Consider the following 22,873-nt stretch of genomic DNA (forward strand, 5'->3'; position numbering starts at 1 on the left):
CTCCACTATAATCCACACAATAGGGCAATCATCAATATTTTCGTATCTAATAAAAACTGATATTTTATTCATTAATTTTCTCGACAAAATGGTTAATTGGTGATACATACATCTCAAAGAAAAATGATCGAATTTTTACACAAATATCTGAAAAACAAATAATAAAACATTGAAAGTGGATAAAAAAGGTTGTGAATAAAAAATTGAAATGTGAATAAGATTTTAGCAAAAGAAAGGCAAGTGGCTCTCGTTTTCGGTTCCCCAATTGTGACACATTTAGGACTTGGCAGCAAATACCATAAGCAAATGGATTCACCACTTTTGATTACTTAATTATTATATTACAGATCATGCACCATCCTTTCTATTCCACTAACCTCTGATTCAATCAACACAAGTGTAAATAATTCTCCCATATATACCTTCACAAATGATAAATTATACCACATATACCAATATCTAATGATGTGGCCTGTCACAATTTCACAAAGGCATAATCCAACACTAAAACTTATCTCAAATATTGATATTCATTATTTAAAACTAATAGAAGGAATAAAACTATATTGTGACATGGAAATTACACCATATTTTTAGAATTTGATGTGTCAGATAGAAATTTTTGCACACGATTTACACAAAATAATTACAATCTCACTTATCAGAACAAAGAAAAATATTATAGTTTGATATTATTGGTGGGAATTTAAAAGCATCGCTCCTCCTCTTAGTGGCTCTCCCACTAACTACACATTTTAAATGTGTGTTTCGTTGCATTAGTACATATAGTTTCATTAATATATATTGCTAGTAGCCTATAAAAATGACTAAACTTTGACCAAAGTTTAACTTTGCATATCAACTTTAAATTTACTTTGATTTTGCTAAGGAGACTAGAGTCCAGTCAAAAAAAAAAGTCTCTATATTATTCAAATTGACCATCTTGGATTTCCAGACGACCATACCAACATTAAGTTGGTCCAGAATCCATTCCGTTAGAAAAATCATAGTAATAAAATTTAAAATTTAGTGATTACAAATTTACAATACAATTTTTCCAAATTAATTAGCATGCAAAATCAAAAGATAAAATGTTGGATTCTGGCATAAGATAAAAGTAAAAGTTGATGTGCTCTAAACATGGAATAATCGATTGAAAAAAAGGAGCTCCTTTTGCTCAGTGATTGCTTCTAAGCATCTTATCCTCTAATTGGAATTGAAGTCTATTTATTTTGAGCATTATATCAGTGGGATTCTTATTCACAGCTCCAACAATTCATTTCATTTAAAACCCCACAAATTTTTCTTTTTTTGATTTTAACCCATCGATCCTTTTCTTTCTTTCCTTTTTCCCTCTTCTCAAAGCAGTTTTGTTTTTAATCTACGCATGCTATGTAGACGTCACCACTATTAGATAATTTCCTTGTGTTTTTTTATATGACTTTTCTAGTGTAATTTGCTAATCCAAAAGATCTGCTAATGAGGTGAGCTTTCTTTCTAATACATCACATGTACTATGTCTTTAAGTATTTCAGCAATTTTTAAGAGTGATGAATATGAAAAATGATTGTTGATTTTCATTTCTGATATTTTTTTCATGCACAAACCTGCATGCTTTTTAAACTTAATTTACTTGACTAATTTTCCTTGTGTTCAAGGTTTATCCACACAGATTAAGCTACTATAAGTGTGGTACAATTTATTGGAAGAAATTCTAGCGTAAAAGGAAGAAGAATTGGTGATGGGTGAAGGCTCTCCTCATCTCTCTTTGAAGCTGTTCATCAAATTTGTTCTGCTCTTGCTTCTCCCTCTATGTTACTGTGCCACAAACCAGCCAGACATTGAAGGTATATATAGATGCTTGACCAAATCTATGACTTGAAAAAAAATATGTTTGTATTCTATAAGTTTTAGTCCATGAATTAAGAAGTTCCAGTGTAGAATGATGAGTATATTTTTCAGGTGAGGCATTAATCGATATTCTAGAAGCTCTCAACGATTCGGGCCATAGAATTCGAGATTGGGATAGACATTTTGTGAGCCCTTGTTTCAGTTGGTCTCATGTCACCTGCAGAAACGGAAGTGTAGTAACTCTGTTAGTATACATAATTAATCCCTAAATATTATCATTATTAAATGACAAATTTTACAATTTTGATGCCTCTCAACTTTGCAGGAGTTTGCCTTCTAATGGATTCACAGGGATTCTCTCACCATCTATTGCAAAATTACAATTTCTTGTTAGCTTGTAAGTCTATAGACTTTGGGATCAAAATTAATGAAATTAAATTAAGCTGCATGTACTATTAATTAAGTACTCCATATTTTTCTCACTCAAAATAACTTGTCTTTGTGTAGGGATTTGCAGCAAAACAATCTGTCTGGCACATTACCTGAATCACTTAGCAGCCTTTCACATCTCCAGATCTTGAATTTAGCCGACAATAAATTCAACGGCTCCATTCCATCGTCGTGGGGTCAGTTTTCCGACCTCAAACATCTGTAAGTTCTATATACTATCTGATCAATATTTTTCCTATATAATTTCTATAATGATTTTTGGGCATGCAAAATTTTACAATCTTGCAATATAAACCAGGGTTGTGAGAGGAAACCAGTTGAGTGGATCTTTACCAGAATCACTAACAAACATAACTGGCTTATTGGAAATGTGAGACTAACAATCTCTCTCATTAACTATCTTTGCTATTTGTTGGTTATTTACATTAGTGAGTTTTTTATTCTTACAGAGATGTTTCTTCCAATGATTTGACTGGAATTGTTCCTCAGCAACTGTTTTCCTTACCAACCTTTAAGTAAGTCAACTCAAAAGATTTACATAATTAAAAGTGTTAATTCAAAATATTCCTATCAATTTTGTTATTATACATACAAAACACAGCCAAAAACATAAGAAAAAATATCAATTTTGAAATATTGTGTATATGATCAGCTTTACAGCTACTCATCTCACATGTGGTAGTAACCTCAAACAACCTTGTGTCTCAACCTCCTCTACACCAGGTTATTCATTTTTCTTAATTTCTTGAAATACAAAAAATGAATGATAAGTTGTAACTAAATTTGTTAAAATTGTTGCAGTTACAAAGAGAAAATCAAAGGTTCAGGTTGTTGTGACTGCAGCAAGCATTGCCGCATTCTCCCTCCTCCTGCTCGGGGCCATCGTTGGATACCGGTCTCGTCGCATGCCTAAGCTCAAAGACGTATTCGTCGACGTAGAAGGTGCACCATCTTTCTCCTACATCTCAATCTTATACAAATATGGTGATATGTAAGCTCAAATCATATTTTGTCAGGACATGATTCGAGCGAGATTCAGTTGGGACAGATCAAAAGATTCTCAGTACGCGAACTGCAGCTAGCGACCGATAATTTTAGCGAGAGCAACGTAATTGGGCAAGGAGGCTACGGAAAAGTGTACAGAGGAGTGTTGACGGATGACACTAGAGTAGCCGTGAAACGGTTGATGGACTACCGTAGTCCAGGCGGTGAGGCTGCGTTTATACGGGAGATTCAACTCATCAGCATCGCTGTTCACAAGAATTTGCTTCGCCTCATCGGATTCTGCACCACCGAGACTGAGAAAATCCTCGTCTATCCGTTCATGCACAACCTCAGCGTTGCCTATCGCCTCAGAGGTTAGTATGATAAGGCCTTTTGGTAAGTGTCAGAATAAAAAAATCGTGAGGGCTTAGCCCAAAACAGACAATATCATACTAATGTGAGTTCACATGTGCATCGACGAACTCTGACAAATATGATAGTAATAACTAAAACAAGTTTGATATGTGGCAGAGCTGAAAGCAGGGGAGAAAGGGCTAGATTGGGGCGCTAGAAAGCGCATAGCGTTTGGGACCGCGCACGGGCTAGAATACCTGCACGAGCACTGCAATCCGAAGATCATCCACCGTGACATGAAGGCCGCAAACATACTTCTTAACGAAGATTTGGAGCCCGTGCTCGGAGATTTCGGACTAGCCAAGCTCATGGATACCAAAGTGACTCATGTCACCACCCAAATACGCGGCACGATGGGGCATATCGCGCCTGAGTATTTATCCACCGGGAAATCTTCTGAGAAGACCGATGTGTTTGGGTACGGCATAACTCTGCTAGAGCTCGTCACCGGGCAGCGTGCTATCGACCTCTCTCGCCTGGACGAAGAGGAGGATGTTCTGCTTCTTGATCATGTGAGTTTTTTCACTTCTTTGCTCTCTTTTTTTTACTACAGTGCATTAGGATCGTCGACTGCACATTAGTTTGATATGCTGGGTGGATGGTTTTCAGATAAAGAAGGTGGTGAGAGAGAAAGGGGTGGAGGGGATAGTGGATGAGAAGCTGAGGAGCTACAACAGGGTGGAAGCGGAGAGGATCGTGCAAGTAGCGATGCTGTGCACGCAGAGTATGCCGGAAGATCGGCCGAAGATGGCGGAGGTGGTGAGGATGCTGCAGGGGATTGGGTTGGCGGAGAGATGGGCGGAATGGGAGCAACATGAACAGCTTAGGATCCAACAAAACTCACTCATGCCTCACAACTTCATGTGGGCTGAAGATTCTGCTCATGACCAACAAGCCATACAATTGTCACAACCCAGGTAGTTATCCCCGTTTGCTGGGGTAGATAACTCCTCTATCTTGCAAGTAAATATAGACAGTACTATCGCATATAGAATACATGCTATGTATAAGAAAATTTTGATTTGGTGTTTGATGTTTAGTGTAAGGTATCATGTAATGCACAATTCACAAACATATCATATAATGTACTACTAATGTGTATGCACCTAGTGATTTTGCTTTCGGATTGAGTAAATACACAATTACAGTTGAAATTAGGTTCAAATACAACTACATTGAAACATAATTATTTTTGGGACACAAACATAATTTCTTTTGGGACATTATATTCTTTGAATTGTGGTTTTGCTTAAAGCCTTAAACAGACAATAACTGTTATATTTGTGACCATGTTATATATGCCAGCACAGTCTGAGGTGATGTGTCATCCTTGGGTGCCAGAAATTATTTTTGAGACACAATCATGTAGTACTATCTATTACTAAAACATTAGATATTTTTTTGCAATTCTACTTATGAGTCTTATGATTTCTTCTATGTAGGAATAATAATTGGTAATTAGTCTATATATAATCACACGAGGAACTGTTCCTCTCAACACTATGGAATCATATTTATTTGGTCTTAAGAAAAATAAAAATCAAGTTCTACTACGTCATCAAAGATAGTGTTCAGATATAGGTTGTTGTTCACTACTTAAAATTAGGAGAAAAGTAACCCACAAGCCCACAATTAGGAGAAAAGTAACCCACAAGTCCACAATTGTGTGTACATGTTTGGCTTGATCCAAATGATATTATTGCTATCACTTTTTAACTAGAAGAATTCGTATCGAAATCATTGACCTCATCTTTATTCCAAAGAGTCTCTTCAAAGTTGAACTCTCGCCATTGGAATTAACGTTATCATTAAACCCCCCAAAAAAACCCAAACAAATGCCACATAGTATCTGCACTATTAATTTCCCCAACTCCAGAAATTATAAGCTCATGCTTGCCTTCAACACATGGTAATGGGTTGTCTATAATTTAATTTTAATCAGATTCAAAATTCAAATTCAACACTTCAACCACTGTATTCAAAGTTGATCAATAGCAACTTGCTTTCTCCCTTTGACTGGTAACTGTGGCCCCTCTCATTGCAATAATTAAATATCATTACTTACCTCAAAAAAGTCTCGACCAGGGCAGATAAGCCCCCTATATTCCGGCCATTTTTCTGTTTCTTTATGCCTGTTGTCTTCTCCAAATTCTCATCACGCCGTCCCCACCTCAGACAACTCCATCACTTTCTCTCTCATCCTTTTCTCTTGCCATCTAATTAACTAGCTCATCCCACTACAACATGCCATGCTTCCTTGTTTCTATCCCACTTCATATTCCACTTCTTCCTCTCATGTAACTCTCTTTTCTTCATTTTTATAGATGAAGTGTGAGGAAATCAGCATCCCTCCCTACTTCAGGTGCCCTATAAGCCTCGACTTGTTCGAGGATCCAGTCACTCTTTGGACCGGCCAAACCTACGACCGATCATGCATCGAGAGATGGCTAGCTGCCGGGAATTCAACGTGCCCCGTCACAATGCAGAAGCTCGTAGACTCCTCCATGGTGCCGAACCACACGCTTCGCCATTTGATCCAAGAATGGCTCCACTCCCACGGCTACTCTCTCGATGACTGGGCTCACCCGGTTGCTAGGATCAAGCAGATCATCGAGTCGGATGAGTTTGATTCGGAGACTAAGATCACTGCCTTGGAAGACCTCCATTCCCTCTCCCAAGACCTCCCTCACAAGAACTCTTGCTTGATCACCTTCGGCTTCTTCGAGATTCTGGTTTTTCAAATATTCAAGAATGTGGGGAGGAGTGGTAGTTTGATGCTTGTTGAAAAAGCTCTATCGTCTGCTCTGAATCTAATGCCATTTAGCGAGCTGGGGTCGTTGAATATATTAAAACAAGACGATAACTATACAGTGATGCTCTCTTTACTCGAAGAAAGCTCTGTATTCATCAAGAATGGGCTGTGCCTTGTGATCGAGGCAATCTCAAGGGAGAGAAAGATGAAGCCTCTCTGCGAGAAGCTCGGGAATTCAGACAGAATCGTTCGAGCAATAGTGGATATGGTTAAGCAGCACGACTCCGAGGAGGCTATCAGAGCGGTTTCAGCACTCTCTTTGTTGGAGTCGAACCGAGGGAACATTGTGAGGCATGGCGCGGTGGAAGGGCTCGTGGCGTGTTTGTCGAGCGCAGAGGCGCAGAGGAGAAGCGCGGCGGTGGGGGCGATTGAGAAGCTTGTGGCGGAGAGGGGTGGGAGAGAGGCGGTGGTGAAGCATCCATGGGGGTTGAGGGGGGTGGTGAAGATGGTGTTCAAAGTGTGTGAGCATGAAGGGAGTGAGAGTGCGGTGAATACGCTGTTGGTGTTGTGTGCGGAGAGCGAGGGGGCGAGGGAGAGGGCGATTGGGGAAGGAGTGTTGACGCAGTTGCTGCTGCTGCTGCAGAGCCAGACCGGTTCGAGGACGAAAGCTAAGGCCAGGCTGCTGCTCAAGTTGCTAAGATCCAAATCATCTGTCTTGTAGTAACTTGTCATGTTTCCTGGTCTTGCCTTGTGTTGGGTTATGCTTTTGTGCGGTGAGAATGTAATTTTGTATCACCCAATATTTTGGTGCAAGTTGAAATATGGATAGGAATTGATTGCTCCGAACTTCATTCTTTTTACATAGAATAGTTCCATGATTTGAAGAAAAGACAGTGGATTAGCAATAAAGAAAGTAAATGATCAATAAGATTGATTTGGACGGACTTTGAGTGCAAAGACTTCACATACAACTGCATAATTTAAACTTCTCCATTGTTCTAGATTGTATGATAATGAAACGAGGAACTCAGATTTTACCCAGAAAAAACCCTACATCCACTTTATATTTTACCAAGGAAGGGATCTAACTCATAGCAGTAGCACAACTTGTTATTTACTCAACATTAACTGCCTTAAACAACAACAAAAAAAAACATAAGAATACGTACCCTAAACCATAATACTCCATATGTACAATATACAACACTGACTTATCTCTATTCCTTCATGCTACTCTAGATTTGTATAGTAATTCGTAAGGGAACATCAATGGTTCTTCAATACGTAGTTTCTAACTTCAAAACTGCTCAATATCTAGTGAGATTTAACTGTAAAAGTCTTGAAAGTTTAGGTACCTGTTAGCAGAGAAGAGTTTAAGATTCCTAACCTTTAAATTCAAGGACTCCATCAAGTTTAGGCAACATAAAGTCATAAACTGAATGCATCATAGTGGTACTAAAGATGAAACCACTCTTCAAATGAACATCTTGATTGATGACCATCTCGACAACTAACACTGTTAATTTGAACTTCTCTACAGCCCTTGTTACCTTGAGAAACATGTCCTGGTTCAACCGTCATTGCCTAACACAGGGTATCTCACTTCACAGAAAGACTAAATCATCATTTTTTTCCATTTAATTGTAGTTTTAATTCACATTTATAAAAAAAGGAAAACCAAGTTTGTCAGTAACTTTCAAGTTTCAACACGGCCACTGACTCACCAGAATAGCAATCTTATGAAAATGTAGAGATCTTTATAGACAAGCAGCTTACAGAAAGCAACAAATAATAAGGCAAGTTGCTTATGGATCAAAATGTAGCAATTGCATTAAGAATCCCAAATCCTCTCAGAAACATAAATCCATGTTTTGTATATGTAGATTAACAAATGCATGTAATTACATCTAGATCCATCCAGCTAAGCCATATTTTTCTGCCACATTGTACATTACCAATTCCCCCCATACATGGCCAAACAGACGCTCCCCTCCAATGGCAAAGGTAAGAGCCCATGAAGAAAGAATTGTTGTGAAAAGGAGGAAACCAATTGCTGATCCAACAAGATCTGTAGAAAGTAACTACAGCTCAGTAACTAGCACTTTGTGGTGCTAAAACAAGACAAACATCAAAAGACACAAACGGCCAAAACTTGAAGAATGAAGCTTTTATCCCTATTTACATTGTAAACATGGGCATTCATAAAAGAGGGTATATGTACATGCTTTTCTGTCTGCATCTTGGTGTTATCTTTCAATTTGTAAGAATCACAATCACCAAGACCCAAGGTAGCTGTGTGAATAGGCAAACATGTCTAATTTGAAATTTGCAATCACTTCATCTAGGTATGATTGCAATTTGCAATCTTAGTTCAATGTTATCAAGCTTGTACTACATTCCTTGGATGCAACAATACAGACCTACCAACCAGTGAATTCGTTCGAATTCACTGTTTAAACTAATGAAAATGAAGTTTAAACAACATAGTAGGAGTAATACACAATTAATTAGTAGATTAGCTGAAAAATAAATAAACCTATAAAACAGAGAGATATTTAGGGCACACTTACAACGGCGGAGTTGCGGGTGAGATTGATGAGAATGGGGATGGCGGAGGACAGGCCAGAAGTAGAAACAACTAACCGCCCATAGGAAAGGCAGGCACAAAAACCCCAATTTGAAGAATCTGCGGGCGTAGGTTAGCGATTCTTCATGAGAGAGGCCGAGAGGGCCGTCGATCGTGGGCCATTCGATCCGCACCGATCTACCTGTAGAAGATGAAGCCTCGTCAGTGGTGGGAAGAAGGTTCCCGGCGCCGGCGACAGGGTGGAGATTGGACAAGGGTGCCCTTGAATCTTCGTCCATGGCAGGAATGTTTTGTATTGTTAAACAAACTGTTCGCTCTTCATTTTTTATACGTTTACTTACTATGGCTTTGGGAAATTAGACTGATCATTCTAAGAGAAAATATTATTTTAATGAGTAATGATTTAGAGATATAATGTCTCCATGACATAATGCCTTTATGTCACTTTGATATAGCTATATTTTATATCATGACTAATTTACCCTAATGTTATATTAAGTAAATTTAAACCATTTGATTATGATTGTTTCAAGTAATATAAAATTCTTAATACACATTAATACACTTCTTTGGATATATACATGCGACAAAATTGAAATATTAAAAAAATATTTAGTTATCTAATATTAATAATTTTAACTTGTGTATAAAATAAATGCGTTATCAATTTTTGAAAGAAAAACATTTTCTTTCAATAAAAAGTTTTCTGTCAAAAAATTTAATATTAAATTTAAATTTTATTTATCAATACCAAATTTATAACATAATTTTCAATAAACAAATATGAAATAGTTTTAATACTCCACAATAGTTTCTTTTTATTATTTTCTTATTAATCATAATCTATATTATATTATTACAACTTTTCTTCCTATTAAATTCAAATAAAGTTAAATAATTCTATTTTTTTGGCATTTTCAAACTTTTTATATTCCTTTTAATTCAACGATGATAAAATTTGTAAATTTTTTACAATTCTTTATATTTTAGGTATTATTATGAGAAATTGAAATTATGAATGTGCAAAAACACATTATGCATTGGAGTTATGGTCTGATTTATATAGGGTTTTGTGATTTATTCTAAAATGACTGTAGTTTTTCTTTTAAACTAGTTTTACCACCCGTGCTATGCACGGGCCAAGTGATTTTCAAAATATAAGAAAATATCTTTAACAAAAATTAAATGTGAATAAGGAATATATAGGAAATAAGTAAAATTATTGAAAATAAAGAATATAAACTATTCATATATTGCATTCAAAAGATTATAAAGATTTACAAAACAAATGATCAAGATAACAAATGAACCATTTTATATTTAGCATATAATTTTGATGGCAAGTAGCATTTATTATGTGATAAATAAAATTGAAGGATAAATAAAAGGACATGAGAGAAGTAGGACAAGGGAGAAACGAAATGCCCTTTAAATACTTGTGACTGAAGTAGGCACTAAAGTAATTTAAATACTTCATTATAAATTCGAAGAACAACATATAGAATTCAAAATCTGATTTTCGTAACAAAAACGTTATAAACATCTCTCTAACATAAGTAATTCATACATTTTGAAAGACTTCTTTGTATACAACATTAAGAGTAGAATCACTTCTACTGCCAATCTCATCCCCGCAAACTAAAATCTTCAATCCTTCACGACTTGTAATTCTAGATATAGCAACATAAAGTTGTCCATGACTAAATACTGGTTTTCTCAAAAATAATCCAACATGGGACAATGATTGGCCTTGACTTTTGTTAATGGTCATTGCATATGACACAGCCAAAGGAAATTGACGTCGTTGGAATTTGAAAGGTAGCCTCGGATCAGACGGTATCAATGACATGCGTGGAATCAAAACCTTGTCACCAATATTTTGACCCCCCAAAACACGCGCCTCCTAAACATAATCACCTAAACGGGTAATGATCAATCTAGTGTCATTACACAAACCATTTGAATGATCTATATTTCTTAACAACATCACAGGAGTTCCAACTTTCAACATCAATTCATGATTAGGGGTACCCGAACATTTCAAATTATTCAAAAATTCAACAGGATGTATCTCAGCAGAACCATTCGAAGTGGAATCTGAATTTGAAATGCTATCAGAGCTCAACTATACGCGCCCTGGAGCCTGATGCACCGATATCATGAATTGGTTAACCTCATCAACAACATCAAGCGTGGGAGCAAGTATAGCACGATCATGCAAACAATTGCTCAACTCTTCTGGATCCATATAGGAAGGGTATATGCTTTCAACAATGGTTTTAAGAGGATCTCCAGAATTTGATAATATAATGTCAGAAGGAAGATCTATAGCAACTTCACCATCATTCGGACCACCAACAACTCCATCACCTACAGAAGCAACCCAAGATGAAAATTCCTTCAACTTAGAAGCTTCAACAGAAGATTCAACACTCAACAGTCTCATGTTCTTAGTCAACCTCAAAACTATACAACTACTCCAAAGATAAGATGAGTTAATGGTGGCATTCACAACATTCTGCCGACTTCCTTTAAGCACAACAGGCAAAATTTGTCTAAAATCACCACCAAAAACTATAGTCTTTCCACCAAATGGTTTGTGCACACTTGACTCACTACACACACGAAGAATATCTCTAAAAGTCCTATCAACGGCTTCTATGCAATGCTTATGAATCATCGGTGTTTCATCCCATATGATAAGTTTCGACCTTATGATAAGCTCCGCAAGATCAGATCCTTGTTTTATATTGCACATAGAATCTTCATTAACATTGATAGGAATCTTAAAACGTGAGTGAGCTGTTCTACCCCCTGGTAACAATAGAGAAGCTATGCCACTGGACGCTACATTTAACACAATACCTCATGTCGAACGAATACCTGCTGACAAAGACCTCCAAATGAATGTTTTTCCAGTACCTCCATAACCATAAACAAAAAACATTTTTCCTTCAGTCGAATTCACAGACGACATTATCATATCATGAACATTAAGTTGCTCATCCGTGAACTTTGATAGAAATTCCAAGTGTTCTTTCCTTAAAGCTTCACGATCATAAGACAACTCATCGCTGATCAAAGTATTCTGAAATGATTCAAAATACTGCGGTTTTGGATACGGCATACCATGGTAGTCATGCAAACTTTTACCAACGTTCAGTAGCAATTTCTCAATGTTGGCCAACACAATATTCTGAATTTCATCATCATTTAGCACCAAATCTGGAGTACAAAAAATATGCATGTAACATTTGGTATATGAAACAAAAATATTTAAAAAATATAACAAAAATAGTTCAGTTTAAAATTATCTTGTAGATTCTTCTTTGATTATAAACAACATCATCGGATAAATGTTTCCAACATTTTTGCAATAAAACATCGGGCCGAGATACAGATTCTGATGACAACAAACTTAGAGCATCCGCAATGGTCGGCTAGCGACCGGCTAGCCGATTCTTCGGGCTGGCCGATCGGCTAGCCGAACCATTGGAGGCGGCAAGCGGCTAACCGGCGAGCCGATCGGCGTGGGCTGGCTGATTGGTGGGCGCGCCGATGCGCTAGCCGATCGGCTAGCCGCCATTGTGGCGGCCCGATCGGCCAGCGCCGATTTTTGTATTTTTTTTACAAACCTATATAAATGCGATTTTCGTTTCATTTTCATTTGCACCACTTGTTTTAACGAGTTTTCTCTCTCTCTAACTTTCTGTACAAGAGCATCATCGCGCGATGAGTAACGCGGGTGGTAGCGGTGGTGGTAGTGGTGGGGATGTTGAGGAGTACGAACGGAGGATGAACGAGGCTATGAATGCCTACATGAACCGCGAGATGGAGCGGTACATGCGTAGGGTGGAACAGCAAGCGATACCTCACCCTCCACGAGTTGTCCACTGCCAAGAAGTGATTGATCGGGATCAAGTAGTTGCACATCAGCAGTTGTACGACGACTACTTTTCAGAGAACCCGCGGTTTCCCGCCAACATGTTCCGGCGGCGTTTTAGAATGCGCAGGGAGTTGTTTATGCGCATCGTTGGGGCATTAGAGCGTCAATATCTGTGTTTCCGCTTCAGGCACGATGCGGCTGGCAGACCCAACCACACCCCTATTCAAAAGTGCACGGCGGCAATCAGGCGGTTGGCCTACGGAGGCGCGGCAGACATGTGGGATGAGTACCTCCACATCGGTGAGTCGACAGCCCTGAAATGTCTCGAAGGATTTGTGGGGGCGTGATAAGCGTTTTCGGTGAGCGGTACCTTCGAAGCCCTACTCCCGAAGATTGTCGGAATTTGATGCGAGATGCACGGGGAGAAGCATGAGTTCCCGGGATGTTAGGCGGCATAGATTGTATGCATTGGGAGTGGAAGAACTGCCTCGACTGCCTGGAAGGGGGCCTACACGACCGGCTACAAGTCAAAGAATCCCACGATAATCCTCGATGCCATAGCGATTACCGGCTATGGATCCGCATGCGTATTTTGGGGTAGCCGGGTCGAACAACGACCTCAACGTCCTGAACTCGTCTCCCCTCTTCAACGAGAAGTGCCAGGGCGTCGGTCCAGCCGTCTCATTTGTGGCCAACGGCAACCGGCATGATATGGGCTACTACTTGGCGGATGGGATATACCCTCGGTGGCCGGTCTTTGTGAAGACGATTAGACAAACAAGTGATGAAAAGAAGGCCTACTTTGCGGAACGACAGGAGTCGGCGCGCAAGGACGTGGAGCGCGCATTTGGTGTGCTCCAGTCTCGATGGGCGGCAATTAAGGGTCCAACGCGTTTGTGGGATGTCGGATGCGTTTCCCAGATAATGTACGCCTACATTATCTGCTGCACAACATGATCGTCGAAGACGAAGGCGTACAACCGACTAGTTGGGTCAATGACGATGAAGCCGGTCCAAGCCACGGAACGGCCACCCCTAGTGTACGACGTGGGGTACCTCTCGATGAAGCCGGCCGCCTCAAGGAATTTGCCAACATGCGCCAAGTGGATGCTCATATTCAACTCCAAAAGGATATAATTGAATAGTTGTGGGCACGGAGGATTGCACGGCGATAGTTTTTTTTCTTTATTATGTACCTTTTTAAATGTAATTTTTTTTATCTATGTACCTTTTTTAAATGCAATTAATGAATTTTCCCGTATATGTCTCGTAAATTTAATTCCGTAATTTAATCATAATTTTAATTCCGTAAATGTAGTATATTTTGAATTATTTTTATTGCGGCTGGCCTATGGCTGGCCTAAATCTGATGTGTCAGGTGGATTTTTTAGTGTTGCTGACGTGGCAGGGGAGAGAATGGCTGGCCTATTGCTGGCCTAAGCACCATTGCGGATGCTCTTACTAATAGCAATCTCAGTGAATGTGCAGACGACCAAAAAGAAGCCTCAACAATTCCATCAATATATTCCTTATCATCATCCAACAATCCTAAAACAAAGCATGCATCTCTAAATGTATCATACTAAAGATCCTCATAACATGTAGCCCCCTTAACGACGTTCAACAAACATCTTAAATAATACATATCACCAGAGCCAGGAGCAACATAAAACAACCTCTCAACCGAATAACGTTGTTTTCTAGGTTGCCAATGATCTTTCTTCCACACGAACTTGGTTGGAAATTCACCATATGTCAAATTTCTACCTTCAGAATATACCTTATTTGCCTCCATCCAACCTAAGAACTTACTCTCATAAATAGTCCTACGATTTAAGACGTCATCCAAAGAATCGGCTTCATCAAATATTATTACAACTTTTCTTCCTATTAAATTCAAATAAAGTTAAATAATTCTATCTTTTTGGCATTTTCAAACTTTTTATATTCCTTTTAATTCAACGATGATAAAACTTGTAAATTTTTTACAATTCTTTATATTTTAGGTATTATTATGAGAAATTGAAATTATGAATGTGCAAAAACACATTATGCATTGGAGTTATGGTCTGATTTATATAGGGTTTTGTGATTTATTCTAAAATGACTGTAGTTTTTCTTTTAAATTTGAGTTTAAGATATTGGAGTTAGATTTAAGAATGTAAAAAATTATGGTATGCATTGGAAATTGATTGTAACTTTAAAATTAAAAATTGTTAAAAATTTTAAAAGTGAAATTAATCTTATGATATTCTTAAAATAAAACAGTAAACTCAATTAGTATTAATATGTCATATATCAAATTTAGTATATTCAATGAAACAGTGAATCAAGCCTTAGAATTCTAATATTTTAGAAAAAAAAGGAGAAAATATTAATTATATGATGTTAAAATGCTAAATAGATTAGTTAAGAATATGTAACTTTTTGTCGGAGGTTTGATGCAACGTTCCAATACCAAAGGATTTAGTTATATTTTACAATTTTGAAAAGTAATGAATTAAAATCAAAATCATAAACTTAATTAGTATGAACAAGAAAAATATCAAATTTTTTACTTTTGCAAAGTTTATATAATATCATAAAAAGAAAAATAGAAAAAATTAAATAATATTTAAAATATTAAATAACTGAGTTAAAAACACGTAATAAATTTTAAATAACTGGTTTAGAATATTTAAATAACTGTTATGGGAGTACTTTTTATTGAGATTCAACATAACATACCAAAAATTAATGAAAAAATTAGTGAGATAAAGAGAGAATAAATTGTGAATAAAATTCCAAAAGAATACGTTAATTTAGTTGACAGATATGGTGAACATAGTTTTAAATTTAATACTACTATTTTATAAAATTACATAACCATTCAAAAATTTAATGAATTTAAAACTATCAGTTTTATTAGTTTTTCATTATTAATTAACGAAAAAAAGATGGTCAAAGTGATAAATTTTTCCTTATCCTTCTTTTCTTTCATTTTTCATATTTTCATGCGTACAAGTGAATATTTAAAAAATGGTTAAGACACAAGAGTGGTAAAATTGAAAGTGGATCCCAACTACTTCCATTTATATCTTGTGTAATTAAGCATTGAGATCTTAATTAATACTCCTATATATAGATAATCAAAAATGCAAGGGCAATGGAGTATATAGACGCACAATAATTTTAATTAAAAATAAAATATAATGCATAATTACTACTTTAACCTCGTTATGTCTTAGACATTATGTCTCCAAAACATTTTTCTATTTGTATTTTATCAATTCTAAGACTCCTAATTAATAACACTAGTTTCTACTAGCTGTAAAAGAATTTCAAGGGTAATTTTGTATTTATAATAGTATAAACCAATAAATGTGCAATTAATTTGAATCCAGTCTTTACAAGTTTATTCCTCGGCTTTGGGCATATTAGTTACTACTTACTAGTACTATTTTGTAATCTAAAATAGAAATTCATAATATGTGATGCCTTAAATCATGATAGATCATATGGAGATAGTAGTGAGATTTGGGAGGTTTATTAAATCCTTGGATAATCAATAAGTTAATTTGGATAGAACTACACAGCTTCTTACTTCGAGCCATCTTATTCACTATTCTTATTTGTGAATTTTTAGAGATCTTCTCCAATTTCATTCAGTTTTGCTAATGAATTTTTTTTATCTAACTTATAAAGAAATGCTTTGGTTAATAGTGTTTCTGATCAGTGTAAATGTTGGATTCCAACTCAACCAAAACTACAAATAATAGAATGAAGATCTCAATATTAGTAAAAGACTGAAGACGAAAAAGGAAATACTTAGAAGAACAATATCAAATGTAATTTGCTAGCCACTTGTATCAGATCAAAAAACGAAAGTGAAACACTTTTGATAGACAACTAAGAAAGGAAATTGTTATTCACTTTTCATGGACGAATGGAACACCATAGTATATATATTTATTTATGTATTTATATTTATTTATGATACATCAACTGATTTTGTTCATAAGGTTTATTCTAATAGTCTAAAATCACACATGGAACACGATTGCTGATGTCTGTTTTTAACACGAGTACATATACATGCTAATCAGGAGTTAACAAACATTACAACCAGCAATTTTAAACAGCAAGATAACCTCCTCCAGAATCTCTATCACTGCCTCAAATGATGGTTTTTGGCAACTATCTTTGCTACAGCACTGTTTTATCAGTCTGCCAAAAGGAGCATTCATGTCATATTACATCTACAAATCTAATAATCGTTCTTTCACAACCAATAACTGCATTTAAAAATAGTAAATGATCAAATACTTTGTTTAGATATGGTCTCAAAAGGGAGTTTAATTAGACCGAACTCAGTTGAGCTATCCCACAAACACAGGTTTTTTAAATGCCTATAGATATGCAGAAAGATTTCTTTCAATAGAGAATCACCTTCTCCTGGATGACAAAAGTAAAACAAAATAAATTTTGTGAACTATATTAGGAAAGGCTCTTGAAACAATTTCCAACACTTAACTTCAGATGCTCAAAATATAATCACCATACGTGACTCTCGGTAATGTTTAGGCTGGGTTATTAACAGAGATTCTTGAACCTTATTGTCTACAAAAAATCTATTTGACTTGTCTATGCCAAAAGTAACAAATACTTTTATAAACTATAGATATTTTTTCATCTTGAAAGATATAAAAAATGCCAAGTGAGGAGATAAACAGAAGAATGAGAAAAACAGCTTAAAAGGAACCAAAAGTACAATCAACTTACTGAAAGATTCGCCCCGGGCACCCGCTTAAGTTGAACTTCTTCTCGAACTCAACAGACTTCAGATGCATATAGTCATACATATTGGTGATCGGTTTTCCTTCCAACATCTATAGTATTTATGATCCAAGAAAGTACCATTTGTAAATTTATAAGCATACTTCTCAATACTATAATTAGGAATGAAATAGTACAAACCACAAAATTAGGAAATCAATCATGAAATTAGGAATGTAAGAAAATTGTGATTATATTTTCTTTCTGTTCGTGCATCCGAGATGAATAAATTGTACAATACTCAGAGCTGTGTATTGAAAAATCCTAGAAAGAATTATTCATCAAGGCCCTTCACCACTAGGGACATGCAACTAGGCAATAGAGATAAAAAGCTGTTCTTTTACAAGCTAATGTTAACCAAAGATATTGATCAAACTCCATTTTGACTTTCAGGGATAAGGTCCAATCAGGTAAATCAAATTCTCATATGCAATGATCAATTCCAATTACTCAACAAAAATCTATTTTTATAAAGACAGGATCCAATAAGTAGATAAATTTTATATACCTGATGAAAGATATGTCCGAAGTCATAGATGTCTTTGTTGGTGTCATATGAAGCATCAAGGTTGTCAGAAGAATCTGCTAACCAAGCTGCATCATGAGGACGAAGAAGATTCACTACCATGTTAAAATCTTGATACTAAACTTTCATACTGTGGACGTACACTTTTCAGAATTTGGGTGTATTTGCTCATACAACATTTGAATCCAATACTCTCCAATCTTGACTTGGTCGCCTTCATCGATTAGCAAGTTCCTGAAATAGTACATAAAGAAATGCAGTAGGTCAAAAGCCATGAACTAGGACAATAATATGGAGTTAGTCACGAAATCATAAGATTGATATGCAAAATATTATCAAATTACACATCACATGTATAGTAAATAAGAAATTTGTAAAACTTGTTGCCAACTTATAACAAAAGGATATACTTTTGGCTGACAATATCGAACTTTATATTTCATCTAATTATGCTAACGAATTGGATTCAGGCCCAATTTCATGTTGACATGGCCATCTGAATATCTGAGGTGGTGAAATCGGCCAACGCTTCTTACCAAAAGTTATTATTTTCGACTGAAATTGTACTGTTGTACATGATTAACTGAAATGGTATATATGAATACGATGGCAGAATATGGATGGTATACATTTTGGTTAGCAACACCAAATGAAATGCAAACAGATTCTTAAGTTGTTGCGCAAAATACAAATTTGGTCAAAATTCTTAAATTTATATGCTATTATCCCTTTTATTTTATGTGGACAAAAAGTTTCATAAGGCATCAAGATATGCAAGAGTTGCATACTATGATTGTAAATAATATATCAAGCTCTCCATGAAAAGAGACCATTTTCTCAATCAACAATAATATCAACATTTTTAAGCATCAGGGTGAAATTGCAATAATTTTGACATCAGATACTTGGAGTAACATTTTAACATAAGCCTTAATTGAACTCAAAGGTTCAATGACATGTTCGGTCGTAATCGATCAGAAGAAAAGAGAATATACATGTGCTCCATCATCAACCATAACCAAGTTTGAAATACTAGATAACAAAGTAAAAGGTAGCAGCTGATAATATAATCTGAGAGAGGAAATTTCTGTAAACAACATAGCAGCTCAACTGAAATTTGACGTTCCACACACAGTTCTAGGTTTATGAAGACTTCAGAAAGAAAATGCTCACCTAGTGTCCAAATGGTTGTGAACAATGGGTTGGGGTTTGTGCTGATGAAGATAATTCATTCCCCTGGCAATCAGTGTATAATTTGCTTTAATATTGATAAGCACTGGTTGCGACAAAACAAGTTAAAGAAACAATCTGAGATTATGTGTAAAGCAACCATGTATATATTATTATTTATAGAGCATCCAACCTAGCAATATCAAGTGCGTAACGAAGACAAGTTGCAGGGTCCAACTTCCCTTTTTTGGCCAAAAGGTCATCCAAGTTGCCCTGATACATTAGAATGAATATTAAAAATATACTACTACATGTTAGTTGCTTGTACTGTATTATCTGGTATACGAAGTCGTAGTGGGGATCATAAGGTTGTAAATGGGGATCATAAGGTTCTAACTACTAAATGCACATGATTATAAATGTATGACTGAGGTCTTCCTCCATGAAAAATAAATTTATTCCGGTGTGCAAGCAGGCAACCTGTATTCCTTTATTTGAATAGGAATTATTACAAGCATTGTTTACATCTAAATATCTGATATCAGCTAAAAAACAACTGGATGAAATTAAAAGCCATGATTTGTAATTCCTTTAAAATGTGGACATGAATAGTCTTGCTGATGAACCCATGCCGAAAAGATACACTTATTGATTAAAACTAAGATGTAAATATTGTTACCTTTGGCAAGTGTTCAGTGATTAAAATCATTTCTTCACCCTGCACTATTGATCCAAGAAATTCCAAAATATTTGGATGCCGAAGTTCACCAAGAAGAGTATTATCCTTAGCAGTCAGCACCCTACATCATGTTCAAATTATCTTGTAAGACCAATAATCAGTATAAATTCTTAATAAGGATGAGTTTCAAGGTCATCAAGCAAACATTTTCACAGGATGCTGTATGTGTCTGGAGATGACTGTTTTAACAACACATGTTCCACGCCACTTGACCTTTTCTGACTCACCAAATAGGCCCTAAAAATACAGTAAACCATAAAACAAAGCCTCATTAGTTCAATTTAATTGCATATATATTGTACATTTTTTATGGAAATACATACGCATGTTTGATCCCATACGTAAAATACTAACAAAAAGCCCAAACTACATTAAACAAGAATGAAAAGTTGGTACAATGAGTTAGTAGAATTTTGACCAAGTATCTCAGACCCCAGAAAAGCTATTTTCCATATGCTACTATGCATAGAAATATTTAATATACCTAGAATCGTTAAATTATTATCAGAACAAAAACAGACCTAAAACATGCGGTGATCCAAATCGAGGTTGGGTGGGATACGCAGAACAACACTTAGCCGAGAAGCAGCACAGAGGTGCAAGTCTAGGTACACAGTTTTTACTAACAATGCGAGTGAAAATTACACTTTAAGTGAATCATGAGTAAAATATAAACTTCAATGTTAATGATAATAAATGAGGGAAAAGCAAACTTCTTTGTCCAAACACCATGCTAATTATGATGTAGTTAGAGTCATAAAAGATAGAGTCAGATTCTCCATTGTTTATGTTGGACCTGAATGGAAAGATGGTTATTGCAACTCTCTGGCTGTCTTTATTAGGTGGGGACTATTTCTGTGAGATGATTGGCCATTGGGACCATAAACATTATATTTTTGGAGGCATGTAACAACACTAGATCAAGAGACCATCGGGTTTCCCACAACCTCTTGCTAATTCAACCTAAACACTATATCTCTATATACCTGAGCTGTCTAAATAGAAAACACTCATGTTAGCACCGAAAGACCTTGATTGTTGATAGGGGGTTGAGCGGATTAGGTAACTATGATACCTGTTTGATTATGGATGAATTCTGTAAATTCAGCTCAGAGATATCAATGCTCTCCTGTGGATCATCCTCATGACAGACATGCTGCACAAAATTATGGGCCACACCATCAATGAGATCACAAATGGCGAGAGACATATGCAACGATCAATTTACAGATTCCACTGAAAAATAAAGTGTGTGTGACAGGATAAATGCTTTTTAAGATTACAGTTTGCAACTCTCTTGGAAGACATCAGACATCAACAATGATTAAGAATTTGAGTGTACATAAGAACATACTTGAGCAGTGCTGTGTAAAGATCCAATATGCGATTATTGGCTCAAGATAGACTCTAACAATTGCAGATTACGTACCCAGAGGAAAAGGACTTATAATACTAATAATGGACACAACTCTATATCACCTGGTTAACAATACGATGGAAGTGAAAAACAAAGAGTTATTTATTTTGCGAGTATAGCCAAATTGATGCATTTAATTCTGGACTATCATTGATTGTGAATTCCCGCAAAGCTTAACTATGCCAGCATTGAATTCAGATATATTCAGAGATTTAGTATAGAGCTACTCAACAGAGAAAAATGAATGGCCTCAAAATTAGCAGAGTATTTTCGTTGATGTTACCATCTCATGGTCTTCCATAAGATCTCTGCCTCCATTTAGTTCAAGGATCCTGCAGATATCTCGATGCTGATACATCTTTGCATCTGCCAATGGCTGGTCATGTAGATAAAAAAACATCACCATGTGTCATACTAACAAAAATTTATGATATAAGCAAGGGTAACAATAATAAACGAATGTGCTCTTCCGTGACACTAAAATTCCTAGAATATCATATTTTTCAGAATACCAAAAAATACTATAGTAATAACTGAAAGAGCATGGAGATGATCTATTTTTTTCAAAAGAACCAAAAAAATCAAATAAAGAACACATCCTCCACATTAAGTTCAATTTGCTGACAATTATAGTTGTTGAGCTCGTGATTGATTAACGGTAATCATCCCAATAATTATGAAAAAAACTGAATTCATAAATAGAAGGACAAGTAGGATGGTAGTTAAATTCTGTGACAAACTAGAGAAAGAAGAATCATGCCATTTGCAAATGAAAAATAGTACTTCAAATTCAATATCCAGAACCAAAAACTAATTGAGAAGGGCGGAGAAAATCACAGTTCGTTGCCATCGATCCCGGAGATTGACGTCGGCGTTGTAGGCCAAAAGAAGCTCGACGATGGAGGCATGACCTTCGCTGGCGGCGAGATGAAGCGCAGTTCGGTTATCGTAGTCCTGCACGTTGGGTGGCATTCCCTGCCTCAGCATCTCATTCAATCCAACCCGGTCTCCTCTCGAAGCAAAGCTCAGGAAATTCCCTATCATTTGCATGTCGAACCAGTAGTGATGAACGATATTCGACATTTTGCTCCAAACTTGCTCAAATGAGAATGCTATGATTCGCGGTGACAAAATTGTGTATGCAATTTGTTGATTTGTTTAATTTCTCCGTCAATCGAGAGCTCGGTAGGAAGAAGCCAGCCCTGGCGGGTAATTCCAAGATGAAGGTTTTCGGATTCAACGTCGCATTTCATCTCACTATTTATTTCTATCTACTTTTCTA

General features: G+C 36.2%; 5 protein-coding genes across 6 annotated transcripts; 2 read left to right on the forward strand and 3 right to left on the reverse strand.

Moving 5' to 3' along the window:
* The first annotated feature begins 1,258 nt into the window (after positions 1 to 1,258).
* Positions 1,259 to 4,821, forward strand: LOC125212980 (probable LRR receptor-like serine/threonine-protein kinase At5g63710). Of its 2 annotated transcripts, XM_048113301.1 has the most exons (12): positions 1,259 to 1,484; positions 1,659 to 1,847; positions 1,963 to 2,095; positions 2,177 to 2,248; positions 2,359 to 2,502; positions 2,600 to 2,671; positions 2,751 to 2,816; positions 2,954 to 3,024; positions 3,103 to 3,243; positions 3,318 to 3,659; positions 3,817 to 4,211; positions 4,309 to 4,821. In XM_048113301.1, the coding sequence occupies exons 2-12, from the start codon at positions 1,742 to 1,744 to the stop codon at positions 4,618 to 4,620; spliced, it is 1,854 nt and encodes a 617-aa protein (XP_047969258.1). In that variant the 5' UTR covers positions 1,259 to 1,484; positions 1,659 to 1,741; the 3' UTR covers positions 4,621 to 4,821. The 2 variants fall into 2 exon arrangements, with proteins under 2 accessions (XP_047969258.1, XP_047969260.1); XM_048113303.1 differs by lacking the exon at positions 1,259 to 1,484 and having other exon boundaries at positions 1,706 to 1,847; positions 1,963 to 2,084.
* A 979-nt stretch (positions 4,822 to 5,800) lies between these two features.
* Positions 5,801 to 7,311, forward strand: LOC125212983 (U-box domain-containing protein 26-like). The gene has a single exon (XM_048113306.1). The coding sequence runs from the start codon at positions 6,024 to 6,026 to the stop codon at positions 7,170 to 7,172; it is 1,149 nt and encodes a 382-aa protein (XP_047969263.1). The 5' UTR covers positions 5,801 to 6,023; the 3' UTR covers positions 7,173 to 7,311.
* Positions 7,312 to 8,256: 945 nt separating this feature from the next.
* Positions 8,257 to 9,378, reverse strand: LOC125212984 (probable gamma-secretase subunit PEN-2). Its single transcript, XM_048113307.1, has 2 exons — positions 9,022 to 9,378; positions 8,257 to 8,519 (listed from the first exon to the last, which is right to left on the reverse strand). Exons 1-2 carry the CDS (start codon positions 9,314 to 9,316, stop codon positions 8,359 to 8,361), a joined length of 456 nt encoding a protein of 151 aa, XP_047969264.1. The 5' UTR covers positions 9,317 to 9,378; the 3' UTR covers positions 8,257 to 8,358.
* A 1,785-nt stretch (positions 9,379 to 11,163) lies between these two features.
* Positions 11,164 to 14,719, reverse strand: LOC125209150. Its single transcript, XM_048108758.1, has 3 exons — positions 14,575 to 14,719; positions 11,922 to 12,263; positions 11,164 to 11,801 (listed from the first exon to the last, which is right to left on the reverse strand). Exons 1-3 carry the CDS (start codon positions 14,717 to 14,719, stop codon positions 11,164 to 11,166), a joined length of 1,125 nt encoding a protein of 374 aa, XP_047964715.1.
* A 2,131-nt stretch (positions 14,720 to 16,850) lies between these two features.
* Positions 16,851 to 22,835, reverse strand: LOC125213498 (integrin-linked protein kinase 1-like). Its single transcript, XM_048114082.1, has 11 exons — positions 22,429 to 22,835; positions 21,875 to 21,967; positions 21,250 to 21,330; positions 20,320 to 20,411; positions 20,115 to 20,235; positions 19,629 to 19,708; positions 19,439 to 19,501; positions 18,408 to 18,499; positions 18,248 to 18,333; positions 17,686 to 17,792; positions 16,851 to 17,130 (listed from the first exon to the last, which is right to left on the reverse strand). Exons 1-11 carry the CDS (start codon positions 22,672 to 22,674, stop codon positions 17,013 to 17,015), a joined length of 1,179 nt encoding a protein of 392 aa, XP_047970039.1. The 5' UTR covers positions 22,675 to 22,835; the 3' UTR covers positions 16,851 to 17,012.
* Between the last annotated feature and the right edge of the window lie 38 nt (positions 22,836 to 22,873).

This window comes from Salvia hispanica, chromosome 3 (genome assembly GCF_023119035.1).
Source record: "Salvia hispanica cultivar TCC Black 2014 chromosome 3, UniMelb_Shisp_WGS_1.0, whole genome shotgun sequence".
Taxonomy (NCBI): Eukaryota; Viridiplantae; Streptophyta; class Magnoliopsida; order Lamiales; family Lamiaceae; genus Salvia; species Salvia hispanica.